Genomic DNA, 18,389 nt, shown 5'->3' with positions numbered 1-18,389 from the left:
GGGACATCATGTTTGGCAGAGTGGAGGGGCGGCAAAAGAGAGGAAGACCTCCTATAAGATGGAATGATTCTGAGACTGGAGCGGTGGGAATAAGTGCATTTGAGACGGCTAGTTTGGCACAGGATAGAATGGCATTTAAAGCTCTTATACATAGGGTCGCTAAGAGTCGCAATTGACTCGATGGCACATAACAACAACAACAACAGACTTTCTAATTCTTTTAAATTAATTTTAATGAAAGTTTACAGAGACTTTGGATTTCTATTCATTCATTGTTGCTTTTCTCCCTGCCCAATCCCCACCCCCATTCACTCTACTCTTTGAAAAGTAAAAGAAAAACTCTTTCACTGTTACATAATCCCTCTCCTTGCCAATTCCACTCCACTATGCAGCCTTCATTCTGGACTCCTGTCATGACAATAAGACCTAATTTTATATTCCTTTTAAATAGTTCTTTCCCTCATCTGCTTCAATGTAGTACACATTATTTATCACCTCTTTCCCAGTGTTCCCTCAACCCTGATGTCGGGCCCATTTTACAACAGTGGCACTAAGCAGTGTTTGTCCTTTTGTGACTGAGATATTTCATTCAGTATAATGTCCTCCAGGGTCACCCATTTTGTATAATATTTCATGAGTTCCTCGTTTGTTGTTTTTTTTTTGTTCCTTGTTTTTCAATGCAGTATAGTATTCCATTGTGTGAATATACGAGAGCTTCTCTATCCATTTGTTTGTTGATGGGCACTTGGGCTGTTTCCAACTCTTTGCTATTGTGAACAAAGCTGCAATAAACCTGGCTGTACATATATCTGCTTGGGTGGCAGTTATGGTTTTTTTAAAGGTATATTTCCAGTAGTGTAAATGCTGGGTCAAATGGTATTTCTATTTCCAACTTTTTGAGAAAGCGCCATACCGCCTTCCACAGTGGTTGCACCATTTTACACTCCCACTAACAGTGAATAAGGGTTCCAGTTTCTCCGTAATCTCATCAGCATTTGTTGTTTGCTGTTCTGTTAAATTTTCCAATTTTTACTGGGTTGAGATGATATCTCATAGTTGTTTTGATTTGCATCTCTCTTAGAGCTAGGCATTTTGAACATTTCTTCATGTCTTTATTTACCATCTGAATGTCGTCTTTGGTGAAGTGTCTGTTCATATTCTGCGCCCATTTTTCAATTGGCTTGTTTACCTTTACCTTGTTGTGGTAAGACTTTCTAATTCTTATTTTTTTTTTTTTTATTTCTGTGTGCGTGTACTGTCAAATCAGATCTGACTGGTACAGGAGGATATTGCGCCTCCTTCTCCGGCAGAGCGTCTGGTGGATTCGAACCGTGTTCCTCTGGGATTGCAGTGCAGCTTCTTGCCACTAGGCCACCAGAGCTCCCAGACTTTCTAATTCTTACAGTTTCTATCCACAGGGCTTACCCAGAATAAAGGGATTCATTACTATAGAGTGAATATGATTACTGTTCTAAAATTGGAATTTTTGGCATTTTGATATTGATATATTTTAACAGAAAGCATTCTAAGAGGCAGACCCATTTAATATACCAACAAATCAGTTACTTATATATAAAGGAGTTAGAAATCTATGAACTAAAGTTATAATGGATCACAAATTGAAGTGATCTTATCTGACCTACTTTAACAGTCTCCCAACAAAAGAATGCATTCTTTAATTCTGTCTCTGGCTTAATCACATTACTTTCTACTTAACATATAAGAACGAATGCAATGATAGTTAATTCTAAAAACGCGACGAAGAAAGTACTTTTAGATGACAGGTCTCTCTTACCAAAATGTAAGCAAATGTACGTATGACCCTTTAATAAAACATTTAAAAAACTCAGGGGCCACTAAACACACCTTTGGGAGATGAACATGGGGCAGCAGGAGAAGGACCAAAGGAAAATAGGTGCAAGAAAATCAATAAACACTTCATACAAGAAATTCAAATGACCAATAAATATGTACAAAGCACAATTATATCTTCAGGCAGAGAAATAAAAACTCAGAGTAAAAAAGACACGTAGCGAACTGGCAGAGATAATATACTGAAGGTACCAATGACACCTTGAATACACCACAGCATGGAAAGACTATAGCTGGAAAACCATACTGGACTAAGTATCATATGCATACCCCAAAACCCAGTATTTTCCTTACAGTTCCTAGGGAAAGTTTTGCACATACAGAATTCATGTTCATAATAACAATGCTTACAATGTTGTTGTTGTTGATTGCCTTCAAGTCAAGCATGACTCATAGCAATCTTCTGAACAAAATGCCTGAAACCCCCTACAACTATTGACATTTATCAAAGTTTATAGTTTCCTGAAGCATGTCATTTAAGAAGTGGATGCCACTTTTGCTTCCAAATCTGTCATAATATGTTATTGCTGTTATATGCTGTTCTTTGAGTTGCCTGCGATGTACAGCAGCTCTGAACCCTTCCCTGTCCTGAGCCAGTCTCACTAACTCCGACATACAAACCCCCATCATCCCAGTTAGTGTATCAATCCATCTCATCCAGGGTCTCCCTCTCCTGCGCTATCTATCTGTATACCCCTCTGAGCATGATGTCCTTCTCCAAGGACTGATCTCTCCTGGCCACATACCCATAGTAAGTGAGGCAGAGCTTTAAAATCCTAGCCTGTAAGGAAAGATTTGGTTTCACCCTCTCTAAGACAGAGCTATTTATTTTCTTGGCAGTCCTTGGTATGTTCAAGACTCTTCCCCAACTCCACAACTTGAAGGCACCTATTCTTCTGTCATCCTTAGTCACTGTCCAACTCTCTGAAGCATAATACATAATTGAGAAGACCAAGGCCTGGATTAGGTGCACCTTTGTACCTAGACAGACATTGTTGCTCTTCAGCACTCTGGAGAGGTACATGACAGCAGATATTCCCAATGCAATTTGTATTTCGATTTCCTGACTGCTGGTGCTAAGAGTGTTGATTGTGGATCCGAGCAAGCTGTAATTAACAACCTCGATCTCTTCTCCATCTAACATGGTGCTGCCAATTGGCCCAGTGGTGAGAATCTTTGTCTTCTTGATGTTGAGCTTCAATCCATATTGAAGACTACAGTTCTTGACCTTTTGCAGTAAGTGCTTCAGGTACTCCTCAGATGCAGCAAGCAAGGTTGTGTCATATGCGTATCATATGTTGTTAATGAGTCTTCCTCCAATCTTGATACCAAAATAGCAATGAAAAAACAAAACAACAAAAACCCCCAACAAACAAAAAAGCAAAACAAAAACCCTCCCACAACACAATAATTATTATAATAAAAAAGTAAAAAGTAAAGAATTGACAGTAATATATGAGTACAATGTAATAAAAGGATGAAAATTAAACAAGCTACAGTTGTATATAATATGGATATATTAAACAAAAGGGCCAAGAAGGAAATAAGCCAAATAGTATGCTTTCCATTTATACTGTATTTAAATATAGACATTATTCATTGCAAATACATTTTCTAAGAAACACAAATGCAGATTATACACATGGATTTCACCTGATCTGTGGAAAGAAGTGCTGGAGAAGCTAAATATTAGCTGTGAAAACTAGGCCAGACCACAACTACTCATATGCAAGTTCAAGCTGAAGCTAAGGAAAATTAAATCAAATCCACAGAAACCAAAATATGACCTTGAGTCTATCAAAGGGGCTAAACTCTCGGCATTTCTTAAGCTGAAGGAATTAAAGAATAAATTCAAGCCCTGAGTTAACAATACTAAGGATGCTTTGGGCAGAATATTAAATGGTCCAGGAAGTATTAAAGGAAGATGGAAAAAGTATACAGAGTCACTGTACCAAAAGCAATTGGCAGACACAGAAGAATTTCATGAAACAACATATGAGCAAGAGCCTGTGGTGATGAAGGAGGAAGTTCAAGCTGCTCTGAAAGAACTGTAAAAAAAATAAGGCCCCAGGAATTGATGGTATAGCAATTGATATTTCAGCTAAAAGATGCTGCCCTGGACGTGCCGAAATCTGGAGAACAACCACTTGGCCAACTGACTAGAAAAGAGCTCTGTTTGTTCCCATTCCAAAGAAAGGTGATCCAACAGAGTGTGAAAATTATTAAGCAATATCATTGATATCACATTCAAGGAAGATTCGGTGAAAATTATCCAAAAATGACTAGAACAGCACATCAACAGAGAACTACCAGAAGTGCAAACTGGGTTTAGAAGGGGTCGTGGTACTAGGGATATTCTAGCTAAGGTTAGATGGATCTTGGCTGAAACCAGAGGAATGTCTACCTATATTTCATTGATTATGCAAAGGCGTTTGACTGTGTGGATCACAACAAACTGTGACTAACTCTAAAAAGAATGGGAATCCCAGAACACTTGATCATGCTAATGCAAAACCTAGACTTGGACCAAGAGGTAGTTGTCAGAAAAGAGCAAGGAAACACTAAATAATTCAAAATTGGGAAGGGTGTACTCCAGGGAAGTGACTTATCTCCATACCTTTTCAACTTATATGCAGATCAGATCATCCAGGAGGCTGGCCTCTATGAGGAGAAATGTGGCATCAGGGTTGGAGATAGACTCATCAACAATCTGCATCATGCAGATGACACAACCCTGCTTGCTGAAACTGAGGAGGATCTGAAGCACTTGCTGCAGAAAGTCAAAGACTGCAGCCTTCAATATGGATTGAAGCTCTATATCAAGAAAACAAAGCTGCTCACCACTGGGCTGATTGGCAGCATCATGATAAATGGTGAAGAGATTGAGATTGTTCACAGCTTTAGTTTGCTTGGCTCTACAGTCAACATTTTTGGCGCCAGCAGCGATGGGAAAGTCTGTTAGAGACCTAGCCAAAGTATTGAAGAGTAATGATGTCAGTCTGGAAACTAAGGTGCACCTGATACAGGCCACGGTCTTTGCAATTAATTGCTATGCATTAGAAAACTGGACAACGACTTGGGATGATAGAAGGAGAATTGATGCCTTTAAGCTGTGTCAAATTAGGCTGTTCCTTGGAGGCAAAGATTCTGAAGCTTTGTCTGACATACTCTGGACATGTTGCAACGAGGGACCAGTCTTCGTGGGTGGAGGGAAGCGCAGGAGAGGAAGACCCTCGATGAGATGGACTGATTCAGTGACTGGAGTAATGTGGGTAGGTATGTTGGAGACAGTGAGATTGGCACAGGACAGAGCAGGATTTAGGGCTGTTGTAGACAGGGTCGCTATGAGTCACAGGCTACTCGATAGCACAAAACAACAAGTATTATTACTTAGGGATATGCTTATGTGCAATGAAATTATTTTTAAAAAGAAGCAAAGCTATTACTGCAGGAGTTCTATGAACAATTAAATTTACAGAAAGAATTACCCTAGGAAGGAGATAATGTGATCAGGGAAGGGCAAACATGACTTCTGGAATGGTCATAATGTTCTTTTTTTTTCACTTAGATGATGGTTACAAAAATATTGGCTTTAAATCAGTTCTTGAAAGTCTATATAGGTTTCATATACTCTTCTGGCAATAGAACATCCAGTGATTAAGTAATGTTGAAAGAAAGAAGCAAACTAATCAATCTACCCACTTTAAAATTCTATGTAAGGCTAACTTGCAAAAAAAAAAAAGTTAATCTGCCGTCTTCAAAAGACCAGATGTGAAACATCAATTTTTCAAGAAAAAGAGGTCCAAATGGGAAGGAAATCCCTTCAAGATTTAGTGTACTGAACTGGGTCTGAAGCCTAAAGTCAACTATGACAAATAGAAGGTGTATGTGGAAAACATTTATAGTTGCATAAACTAAAAATCCTTAAAGGCTCCAAAGGAACTTTGTTAGGCCTCCCAGTATATGTAATTACATCTTAAGCACACAATTATTATTCCCAGCCTTCCCTCATACTAAGCATTTAAAAAACCCAGTCATTTTCTTAAATCCTCAATCCTCTATACTCAGCTTTCACAACATAAGTTTTAATATATATTTGTACTTTTAATTCAGTCTTATGTTTATTGCTTTTTCTGAATTCTCATTTCTCCAGAAATTAAAATCTTAGGTGACATATGAATCAGTGAAATCATACTGGTTCTCTTTATAAACTCACATATATAATACATCCTACGAATTTTGCTATGAAAAAAATGGAATTTAATTTCTCTTCTTTTCCCCATTAACTATGTAGAAATTTAAAAAAAAAAAAAAGAGTTCAAGGTAAAAATCATATAAGGATAAAAAAGCACTTGCGCTCTCTGTAAAATAGATGAGAAAGTATGCTTCCATGATGATTTAACTGTGGAAATCCTATGGGACTGTCTTATAAAGCTGATATGAATTGGAGTCAACTCAATGACATTAAGTTGGTTTGGGGTTATACTGTATGCATATAATCTATTCATGTAACTACTACCCAGATAAAGGTGCAGACTTAAAGCTACATTTGAAAGATGGATGCTTAGAAGCGTAGAGGGTCAGTGCAGGAGAGAAGACATAGGATAACCTGAACTGATACAGTGACTTGACAATGGGGTCAGGTGTATCAGAGATGGTGAGGTTGGCTAAGAATAGGATATGGTGCACAGCCATTGTTCACAGAGTCACTGTGAGTCTTAAGAGATTCAAGGGTACATAATAACAACAAACCAACAATGAGAAAACAACTAGGGGTAGGGGGCATGTAAGAGACTTTCAGTTTATGTAGTTAAATTTCCTTTTCATACCTCAAATTCATCTTGAGTACTCTGAACGTTGCACCACCTGGCAACAGGTTCTGGAACCACTTCCCAATCCTCACAGACTTGTTTAAGAATATTCACAAAAGTTGACTTTCCTGCAGCTGTTATTGAGAGGAAAGGTAAAACCACATTAGAAAACCTATCAGGGTAAAACAAGGTCAAAACTGTTACTGGATTTTGACAAAATTTGTTACAGAACTATTACCTTTCAAAATCAAAATAACAATGAACTTGTAAAATACTATACAACATGGATGTGTCTGGAGGACATTATGCTGAGAAGTATCTCAGTCACAAAATAACAAATATGGCATAAAACCACTGTTATAAAAATAGGATGGACACACAGGGGAGCAGTACCACCGTTTCTTTTAAATAAAATCTATGTGTTAGGAGTGCCAACTCCCTTTAGATTAATGACATCATGAGAGCTCCTTAAGAGTTTAACATAAAAAGCAAATAAGTTACATGATTCACTCATTCATAGCTATCTAGTCAGACCTAGCCCCAGCAAAATTGTGTCATGTACACTTGTACATTTGTTTCCTGTGGTTTTATAGTTTTGCAATGCTGTATGAGGGAGAAACTTAAACCAGGTAATTATCAACTAAGTTGTTATAGCGGGGGGTGGGGGAGACGACACATGACAAAATCCTACTTCTATATTTACTTTCTTTAACCCAATCACTTAAAAGAAAGAATTTTGTGAGAAATGCTTAAGGGTATACTTTTTAAAAAAATTCATTTTAATGAAAATTAATTTTAATTTTAATTTTGACTTAGGGTTTCTATTCATTCATTATTGCACTTTTCCTCTGCCCACCCCTTCCACCCCCTAATTCACAATTCTCCTTTAAAAGTAAAACTCTTTCATTGTTATGCAATCCCTCCCTCCAAATCCACTCCACTGTGCAGCCTTCATTCTGGACTCCTGTCATGACAATAATACCTAATCATATATCCCTTTTTATATCTCTCCCTCATCTGTTTCAATGCAGTATACATCATTCCTCTCCTTCTTCTCTGTCTTCTCTCAACCCCGATGTCAGTCCCGTTTTACAACAGTGACCCTATGCAATATTTGTCCTTTTGTGACTGAGATATTTCACTCAGAATAATGTTTTCAAGGGTCACCCATTTTGTATATTTCATGAGTTCCTTGTTTTTCAATGTTGCATAGTATTCTATTGTGTGAGTATACCAGATCTTCTCTATCCATTCGTTTGTTGATGGGCACTTGGGTTACACAGGGAGCTGTTGTGACCTAATGGCGAGAAGCTGCACTGCAATCCCAAAGATGCGCAGTTTGAATCCACCAGATGCTCCGCTGGAGAGGGAAGGGCAATTTCCTCCTCTGCCAGTCAGATCTGACTCAACAGAACACAACAATAAATGCACTTGTTATATTGTTGGGTGCCATCAAGTCAGAACCAACCCATAGCTGACCCTCAAATGGGTTTTCAGAGGCAGTTAATCACAAGGAAGAAAACTGCCCATCCTTCTCCCTTGGAGCAGCTGATGGATTCAAAACACGTGCTTTTAGGATTGCAGCGCAGCTCTTACCATAGAGCTCTTTTAAGAGTACACTTATTAAATGTGTGAGTTCGAATAAATTACTTAATCTCTCTGAATTTATATTTTCATAATATAATGGTATACTCCCTCACAGAAACTGCAGTGTTGATTAAATGTGATTAACAAATCAACCATCATTACAGTAAATGTCATTTTAGGTTGTTACATATTTAAAATTTTCCTCTTGGATGCAAATCTAAACAGCAATGGAGTATCAAGTGACCCAGCAACAACAGCAAAGTTCAAGGGACAGTAAACAACAAATGCTAGCAAGGGTATGGAGAGATCGGGACTCTTATACGCTGCTGATCAGAATGTAAAATGGTACACAACTACTGTGGAAAACAGTTAACTTCTTCCATAAAAGTTTAAAACAGAAATAACATTTGATCCAGTGATCCTTTTACTGTTTACCCCAAAGAAATAAGATCTTTCACCCAAAACAGATATATGGCTATTCATACTCAGTGAAGAATTATATTCAATAACAAAGACTTGGCAACAACTTAAAGAAACTCTGGTACATTTACACAATGGAGTGCTACTCAACACTGGAAAACAATAAAGAATTCACTGCATAACATGGATGCATCTAGAGGACATTATGCTTAAGTTAAAGAAATCAGTCACAAAAGACATATATTCTGTAATACCACTGTTACAAAGACCTTAACAAAGGTTTACCCATAGTATCATCCGTGGATGGTTGTCAGGGATGGAAGGAAGTATGGAGTGAAAATAAGAAAAACGTAATCTCATTGTCATCAAGTCTCATAGCTGACTCAGCAGGTTTATGGAGCTTATAAACTGCATGAGTAGAGACTGCTCATCCTTCTCCTTTGGAGGTGCTGTTAGATTTGAATCGGGAGCCTTTGAGTTAGCGGTGCAGCTCCTGATGGACTATGCCACCAGATCTCTCTAAGCAGATAAGAGACACATAATAAGATGGCTAAAAAGACAGATAATATCCAGTAATGATCACTAAAGAAAGAGAAGAGCTATAGAAGGATTAACAGAAATCAGAAATCAGAAAAAGTAAGGACAGCATGACTACATTGTGGGTTCCAAAATTAATGTTACTGAATAAAGTATGTATGAATGGTTGAATGAAAAATTCATTTGCTTTGTAAACTTTCATTCAAAAAATAAAATTTTTCTCCACTAAGTCCATTAACTTAGTCTACAAACAAGCTTTGGTCTTCCTTAAAATGAAAACAGCCAAAATAAATTATAAAATCAACATAAAAATGCATTTAACGCCTAAGATTTTAGAATGAGGAATGGTGGTATTACAACTATTATTATATAAGTACTCCACTACTAGCCTAGACGTTGTTAATTTGGAACTGCCTTCAGTGACCTGCTCCTTAAAGGTTACAGCCATGAGAATCCTATGGAACTGAACTCTACTCTACAATTCATGGTTGTTTTGTTATATGCTGTTAAGTCAGAATATACTCATAGCTGATCCTCCATTGGGTTTTCAGTGGCTGTAACCTGCCCAGGAAGAGAGTGGCCATCTTTCTCTCACAGCAGTTAAAGGATCTGAGCAGCCTTCCTTTGGGTTGGCAGCACAATTCTGAACTACTTAGCCACTTGAGCTTCCTCCTCTGGAGTCAAGAGTCACATGAAGTCACAATTAATAAGAATCTACTAGACAGCAACCTCTGCTTTAGATTTTTTTTTTTCGAACAGGCACTAACAGAAATTATAAAACATTTTTTGCAAAGCTCTTCCTATGCGCAATTAACACAGTTTATCTGCTTCACTTTTACAGTTCACTGTGTTCTCTATTCAACCTAAAACCAAACAATATATACACTTCCTCTCCTTGATCATAAAAAAATTTATATACATATGATACATATATATAAAGGGAGAACAGACGTTTCTATGCCATCAAAATGTATTCTGTTCATTATTCTAAAATTATAGAGCCCTGGTGGTGTAGAATTTAATGTATACTATATAGGGCTGCTAACTGAAAGGTTGGCAGTTTGTACCCACTAGCCATTCCATGGGAGAAAGATGGGAACTCACCTGTGAGGACTTACAGCCTTAAAAACCCAATGACAGGCAAGCTCTGGTGGCCTAGTGGCAAGAAGGTGTACTGCAATCCTAGAGGTGCACAGTTCAAATCCACCAGATGCTCTGCTAGAGAAGGAGGAGCAATCTCCTTCTGTACCAGTCAGATCTGATTTGACAGTACACACACAAAATAATAAAAAAAAAAAAATTTAAAAAAAAAACAACCCAATGATAGGTGGTTATGAGTCAGAATTGACTTAGGGGCAGGGAAATTTTTTTTTATTCTAAAATTACCTCTAATGCATTACATTTAATAGGAGAAGCAGTCTTGACCTAGAATAAACTGGGTGTAGCAATACTTCTAATAACTATCACACCCTCTTAATCTAAACTCACCAAATGTTAGAAATCTCTACTGATCAGCCTAAGTATCATACACATGAACACACACATATAGACTAAAATGAATAAGCAATTTTAGTACATTTATAAACAAAGCCTTTTCTTCCTTATAAGATGAAACTAAACCTAAACTGCTGCCATCACTCCATTAGAAGTCAGAGCGATCCTACAGATCAGAACTGTTCCATAGATATTCCAAGGCTGTAAATCTTTTCAAAAGCAGAATGTTACATTTTTCTCTAGTGGAGCACTTAATAAATTCAAACCACCAACCTTTAAGTTAGAGCTGAGCATTTTTAACCACTGTGCTATGATGCCTCCTTAAGTGGAACCAGAAAAGAGCAAAGAAAAAGGGTAGAAGAACTATATTAAAACCTGTGACTTTCTACTTTAAATAATCACAAACCTCCACCAAACCCAAGGGCACCATTTCACATTAATAGTGACCCTATAATATAGAGTAGCACTGCCCTGGGTGTCCAAGGCTATAAATCTTTACTAAAGCCGACTGCTCATCTCTCTTTCCTCCTTCAGATTAGCATCTGAACGTTTCTAACAACTGTACCACTCTTTCCCTATTTACCCAGAATAGAAAAAAGTGGGTAAACAGGAAGCTGACAGAGTTAAGAACGGTTGAGAAAGTACAAAAGTCAGTTATCTCTAGAGGAAAGGAAAAAAAAAACCAAACCAAAAACCCCCCAAACAACTTCAAAGCAAAACTTGATGAATATTAGGTTTAATTACTGGGAAAACTCTGGTGATCTCAGAGTTTGTACACAGAAGGTAAGAAAGCAGAACTGTGAGGAATTTAGACTAAGTGCAAACATTCAAAACGATCACTAGTCACTATTAAATGGAAGAGTGTAACATGTTCAAAAAATCAGGCATCAGCTAGAGTCTGAAAGCCCTTAAGGACAGAACATTCACTTGCCTTTTCATTTGCAATTATAAGCATCAAGTTCAAAATATGGTAAAACCTACTTAAGCTGGAATCTGTATAAGGAGGGAATCTATCAGAGAAGGACAATTCAAACAATACATTAACTACTTAGAATCCCTTCAGACAACTTCTGGCTGCATTTATGTCCATGGTGTTGACTTTTTTTTTTAAAGGGGGGGTGGGGGAAGGAGCTATCCTTTTGTTTATTATTTGCCTGCTTACACGGTGCAGGTTTTGTGTTATATTGCTAACCAAAGAGTCACAGCTGGAATCTGCCAGGCTCTCTTGAGAAAGACAGACAATCTCCTATGATGATTTTCAGCCTTAGAAAGCCAACAGATGGGAAAGCTTTGAGTTGGAATCTACTTAGTGGCAGTGAGTATGGGTTTTGGTGTAACGGTTTTAAAGACTCCCAAATCTAGACACTTGTAGCATTGGAGCAAGGATGAGACACAAGTGAATGAGGTAGAAAGCATGGCTCTGAAGGCAGGCACGAGCAATCATCAACAGTTACCAGATTCTCCAATGGTTCAACAGAAATGAAGACTCTAGATGTTGGGGGGGAAAATCACAATTTTCACATGTTGCCAACTAACGAAAAAATGTTTTCAAAAGTTATACTATTGTTGTCTGCCATCAAGTCAGAGATTACCTTTCAGTGAGTTTTCAGAAACAGTTAATTGCACAGGAGATCATCCTTCTTCCGAGGAACAACTGGTCAGGTAGATTCAAACTGCATTGCATGCCTTTGGGACTGCAGTGCTGTTTCTAACCACTAGGCCACCAGACAGCCCATTTCAAAGTTATATATAGGTCAATAGTATGTAAATACAGGCCATCTAAGAGAGAACGGAGTTTACAAACTCCTGCTTCAGCGTAGGTAATGGGGAAGTCTGTGAAGAATTGTAAGATTAGTAGTATTACATCTGAATATAGAAAGGCTGATCTAGATGTAGCTGACAGACTAGAGATAGAGTGACCTATTGCAAAATTATTTCAAGGGCTCAGAAGATTAAAAATGCTTGTATGAAAATGATATGGATGGATGGAAAGGGAGAGAGGGAGAGGGAAAAGGGGAGAGAAGAAGGGAGAGGGAGAGAGGAAGACAGGGAGAGAGAGATAGAGAGATGGATGATATAGATATATCCTAAATGGATTTGAGAGAAGTAGTGTGGTGTTAGTCTAAAAGTTGGCTTTTTTTTTTTTTTAGCCATTACAATTAGTCCCCTCTGGTTTTCAACTACTTTAACTGCAGACACACGGTCTTGCAAATGATAAACAGCTTTGGGAGCAGGACAAAAGAAAGTGCTTCAAATACTGGACAGTAAGACTTAGAGACCCTGGTGATGGTAGTGAAGAGACTGTGGCATTTCTGTGGAGAAACTCTGGCAAGGTGTGATCTGGGGCTTCCTGAATTTGTACTGGCTACAGTTAGACATTTTTGCTATTCTTACTGGATCCTTAAAGAAGCAGCTGACTTATAACTGCTCTGAGGCAAATCTTGAGGAATGATTTGGATTTGACTGCTAAACTGAAACCAGAGCCTGGACTAATAGGGAACTGTGTCCAGAAACTTGGGCTAAAATCTGGAATTGTATTGGGTGATATTCTCTGCCTCCTCCAATCTCCAACTTCCTTCTCTAATAAACCCCACTGCTGGTGCAATAACTGTGAATCTGAGTCAGCAACAAATAAATGAACCCCTTTCTGTGGATCTTTACTTTCCTCATTTGCTATAGTCTCCTCAACACTGTGGAATATATGATTTGAAATTACTTTTTTAGACACTGAATTTGATTGTGTCATGTGGAAGGGCAAGAATATGCAAATATGGCCTATTATCCTATCCACAAGGGGATTGGTTAGTCTCATCAATCCACAAGGGGATTGGCTGGCCTCATCATTAAACTGGATGGATCCAGCAGCAAAGAAAGTCTGTCTCACCATAAGCAAGGGAAAAAGTAGGCATGTAGTGGATGTCCTTCAGGACCAGACATTCTTAGGTCAGGTAGACTTAACAGTAGCAGCCACAGGTGAAGCAGAGAGCCAGTGAGACAGGGCTGGCCCTGGAACTGCTACCCCCCAAGCACAGAACGTATACTAAGCTAAGAGCCTTTTCCCAAGTTTGTTGGACAACTTGAGGGGAGGGGAGCAACCAATACAGGCAGGAGTGAGAACTTTGCAACACTAGCCTTAAGCCATGAGACTCAAGGCTGAGGTGCTTGAGAGCACATTTCAGAAGCTGTCCTGACTATATCCTGCTACTAACCTAGAATATAACTTTTAACTTAATTCCCCAATACGTTCTGTGTGATTAGAACTATTATATTGGATTTTAGACTAGGTAAAACTGATAAGACTGGTGCTGAGATGAGTAGAAAAATGTGCAGGAGCATGGGGGACAAGTCTGACCTCGTGGGAGCTGATCTTGGCTAATGATGCTATTGATGGGGACAGTCCCCTTTGTGAAGTTGGTAAAGGTCAGATATAACTATTCCCATGTAGCCCTTGCTCTTTTTACAATTAATTACTAATTGTCAGAAATCCTAGTAGTAAGCATCCCATTTCAAAGCATTTATAGTGCTAAGAGGAAATATGATAAGCTCTGGTGGCCTAGTGGCAAGAAGCTGTACTGCAATCCCAGAGCTGTATGGTTCAAATACACCAGACGCTCTGCTGGAGAAGCAGGGACAATCTCCTCCTGTCCCGGTCAGATCCGATTTGACGCTACACACAAAATAAAAATAATAAAATTTTTTAAAAGGCAGGCTTACTTATATGTGCCTCTTTCTTGTAGTGCTTAAATACTGGAGCAGTGAAACAAGATGGCCTCTTTGAGAGTTTGGGAGGCTTTTTCTCTTCTTTTAAATGCTGTTAAAACTTCTGTTTGCCTTTCTTTTCTTAAGAGGATATAAGTGTTCAGAATGTGATATGTAAGTAGAATTATTTGGGGAAAAACAAAGTTATGAATGTATGAAATAAAAGGTATGCATGAATGACCAGCACAAACCTATAACAAAAACATTCAAACAGGAAGTGTCTGGCAAAAGTTTCTTGTAGTATGCCAATATAGTAGAGAACAGGAAGTTCATCTGTATCTTATAAAGTGACATTCATGTTTGTAGTCTGCACCCATTTGAAAGTAATAGAACATTAGTGGTCACTAAATTATAAGACAATGTTTACTTGGATGGTGGGTAAGAAGCCTGCTTAAGTTAATAATGATGTGAAGAAAAAAAAGGGGACAATCCTAATAGCCATAGCTGCTGAAATGGCCAAACCATGATATGTAAATCATGCAATGGTCTATTACTCAACACACAAAAAAGAACATATTCATGATGCAAGCAACATGATTATTCCCACAGTATGATGGCAAACAAAAGCCAGACACAAAAGGCTACATCAAGCAGTTGGTCTATGATGCTCAGTTTCACATTCCAGATTCAACCAAGCACAGACAAAATATGTTAGGGAACTGGGAGAGAAGGAATAAAGTGGTCAGAACTATCCTTCAACATGCTATTTAAATAGTATTTACATTGTACTAACTATTATCTGGAAGCAGGAGTGGCAACCACTTCCTAAACAACATGCCTCTGGAAACAGTATGATAGTTATAGAAAGGCTTCAGGCCTTTTGTTCATAATAGGGTCGCCGGCAAATCAACAACTATTATCAGTAATCTAGAACTGCTCAGGGAGGAAAATGTGCAACAATAAATTAATGAATGGAAATACAAGTTCTCTATAAACTTTCATTAAAATCTCAATTTACTGCACTGCAATCCCAGAGGTAAGCGGTTCGAATACACTAGGTGCTCCGCTGGAGAAGGCGGGATAATCTCTTCCTGTACCAGTCAGATCTATTTTAAGTACATACACACAAAATAGTAACAATTTTTAAAATCTCAATTAAAAAAAAAAAAAAAGCAAGGTCATGTTGTCAGGAGGGGCCAGTCCTTGGAAAAAGGATCATGATGGCAAAGGGGGAGGGTCACGTAAAAAGGAAGATGGACTAACACAGTGACTATCCATGGCTTCAATCGTATCGGAGATTGTGACTATGGCGCAGAAAAGGGAAAGGTTCAGACCTACTGTTCTCGAGGTTGAAAATGTAAGAATATATATGTGTAAGTTTTATGCAAATATTATACCATTTTACATAAGAATTGGAGCATCTAGACTCTAGAATCCATGAGAGGAAACTATTTCATTCATTCTAGAAAAGGCAATAGAAATCTGAGCGGTGCAACCAATTAAACAACTGAGTAAGGAAAGATTGGCAGTTAGAGGCTTACCCAACCCAGAGATACCTTGTAAGAAAGGTGTGGCTTTTAGCTTTAGAGAGCTCTGGTGGTCTAATAGGTAGAGTTGCACGGCCAATACAAAGAAATGTGGTTCAAACCGACCAGTTGCTAGATGGGAAAAACAGATGGGCAATCTCCTCCATAACCATCTATATAGCCTCTGAAAACCCGATGGAGGGTCAGTTTATAAATTGGCTGCGACTCCATAGCACACTGGTTTAACAACTAGGTCAGGTTTAAAAATTCTATGAGCCTCCATGAGTAGAGACTGTGATTGCGGTGGTGGTGGTGTACGGTCGAGTCGGAACTGACCCATAGGGGACCCTCTGGCAGGTTTCCAGAGGAAATTAATTGCACGGAAGGAGATTGCCCAGCCTTCTCCAGGGAATCAGCTGGTGACCTCGAACAGCGTGCCTTTGAGATTGCAGAGCAGCTTCTTGCCACTAGGCCACCACAGCTCCCAATTACCTGCCGGTAAATGTTTAAAATTCCGATCAGTAGCTGCCAAGGGACTAGGCTGACTGACAATGAAGCAGCTTTAGGGAACTTTGTGAGGGAATGTAAACATTATTTTCATTACAGTTACAGCCCATAGAAGAGTACGCCTAAATAAGGTGAATTTCACTTATTTAAATCCAAAAAGAATCTGGGGGGGGGGGGAACCCAAAACAAAACAAACACGAACTCTTTCCTTGGTTCCCAACAAGACCCTGAAAGACGCCCACGGAGCCCAGAGGTCTCGGTGCTCGCCCGGAACAAGGACGCGGGATCGGGCGGGGGCGGACACTTTCGGCGGGAAGGGGAGGCTGAGGCAGCGTCGACAGAGCCCTTAAACAGAAGCAGCAGAGAGGTGAAAGCAAAGCGGTGTCCCTGCAGCGCAGCCGCCCTACTTTCCCCAGCCTTGGGTCCCACATTCAGTGAACTACTTACCGATGTTCCCTTCGATGGAGATTTTCTTGATGCGGGTGCCCTCAGAGCTGGTCGCAGGCGACGGGCAGCTTCTCTTGGGCGGGGTAGCCATGCTGTCGTTTTTTCGAGACCCCCGAGCGCGTTAAGCACAGAGGATTGGGGGGGGGTGGCCGCAGATAGATGTGTGCGCTGGGACTCGCGCAGCCTCCGGATCCAGAAGAACCCGAGGGCTGCAGACAACCCGGTGACTGATACCCCACAGGCGGGCCTCGGAGTTTGATTTTGGCGCGCGGAGCCTGCAGCCGATGAGGGAGGGGCATGTGTAGTGGACGCCCGCCGAGCGAGGAAGCCACGCCCCTCCCTCGTCCCGACCCGGGGATCCCACCTTCGGCAGCCGGTGCAGCCAGAGCAGCCTCGAGCGCGGGTCGAGCGGGCGCGCCCCCGCACGTACGGTCACGTGGGAGCGGAAGGCAAGGCCGTCCTGACGGCCTCACGTCTCTTCCGGGCTGTCGGAGCCTTTGTCATCTGGAGTGGGCTGTCCTGGGCTGGGCTTTGGCGAATTCTGCTGAATAACCTGATCAGAAATGGTTGAACTTGCATGCAACTTTTAACTCGTTAGAGGCGCCATTTGGTCAGCAAATTAAATTACTGTGTTGCAAGTCTGAAGGAACAGCTTCACGCAAAGTGCCAGTGAGTTAACTCGGCACTCCGGAAATGTATATTGTTCTAACTGCACTTTTTACTAGTAGTAATCCAGTGTCTGAATCTCCGTGCCTCCCTTTTATTCGTGAGGAAACAGACACTAAAGTTTGTTGTTGTTATGCGCCGTGGAGTCGCTTGCGACTCATAGCGACCCTATGTACAGCAACCCTAAACCCTGCTCTATCCTGTGCCAATCGCACTGTCTCTGAAATCTCAAGATCAGTGAGTGTAACCTGGGTGAAAGTTTAAGCAGATGCCCCCTTCAAGCTTTTCCTCCATCTCCCTCTCTCATTCCGTGTGGATGCCATTCTTGTAGCAGTTAGCACACCAAGTAGGATTCTATTCCCTATTACTATGAATTAATTTTTCATGCCCAGTCCCAAGTTAACAAATGTTGAGTTTCAGTTCTCACAACTTTGTGCTGTTTATAACTTTGAGTAGGTTTCTGTGAATCAGAGCGAACTGAGGACTCATCTAACTAGGGACAAACGCAATGTAGACATGCCTAGGCAAGTTCATTCTTGGTCTAAGAAAAGACCTAGTATTCCAGATGTTACCCAGCCTAATAGTTCTGTACAGAAACTAAAGGTGTCTGTAATCAGACCTGGATGCGTCCAAAAGTACTTAATACAAAGAGGGAGAGAGGTGACCCTATTCTCTGAAATAAAGTGCGGAATTAAAAAGGTGATTCTTCTGAGGTTCAGTGAAAGGAGCAAAAATAGTGCTTTGTAACTTTTCTATATTATTATGTATATTAGTTCATACGTGTCTCTTATAAAATGTATTTGCAATGAATAAGTCATTGATT

At 39.8% G+C, this 18,389-nt stretch overlaps 1 protein-coding gene across 1 annotated transcript in view; it reads right to left on the bottom strand.

Annotated features, from left to right (window-relative positions):
- The window catches only part of LOC102844278 (deoxycytidine kinase-like), a 35,619-nt gene extending 18,565 nt beyond the window's left edge, over positions 1-17,054 (bottom strand). The window contains exons 1-2 of the mRNA XM_006896826.1: positions 16,901-17,054; positions 6,702-6,817 (exon numbers count right to left, since the gene is read on the bottom strand). Of these exons, the coding sequence (XP_006896888.1) occupies positions 6,702-6,817; positions 16,901-16,991 (207 nt within the window). The 5' untranslated portion in view covers positions 16,992-17,054. The remainder of the gene's footprint in view (positions 1-6,701; positions 6,818-16,900) is intronic.
- Between the last annotated feature and the right edge of the window lie 1,335 nt (positions 17,055-18,389).

Source organism: Elephantulus edwardii, unplaced genomic scaffold (assembly GCF_000299155.1).
Source record: "Elephantulus edwardii isolate Elephantulus edwardi_28Jun2011 unplaced genomic scaffold, EleEdw1.0 scaffold00192, whole genome shotgun sequence".
Classification (NCBI taxonomy): domain Eukaryota; kingdom Metazoa; phylum Chordata; class Mammalia; order Macroscelidea; family Macroscelididae; genus Elephantulus; species Elephantulus edwardii.
Note: the sequence above shows the minus strand (reverse complement) of the source record. Positions and strands in the feature narration are given on the sequence as shown.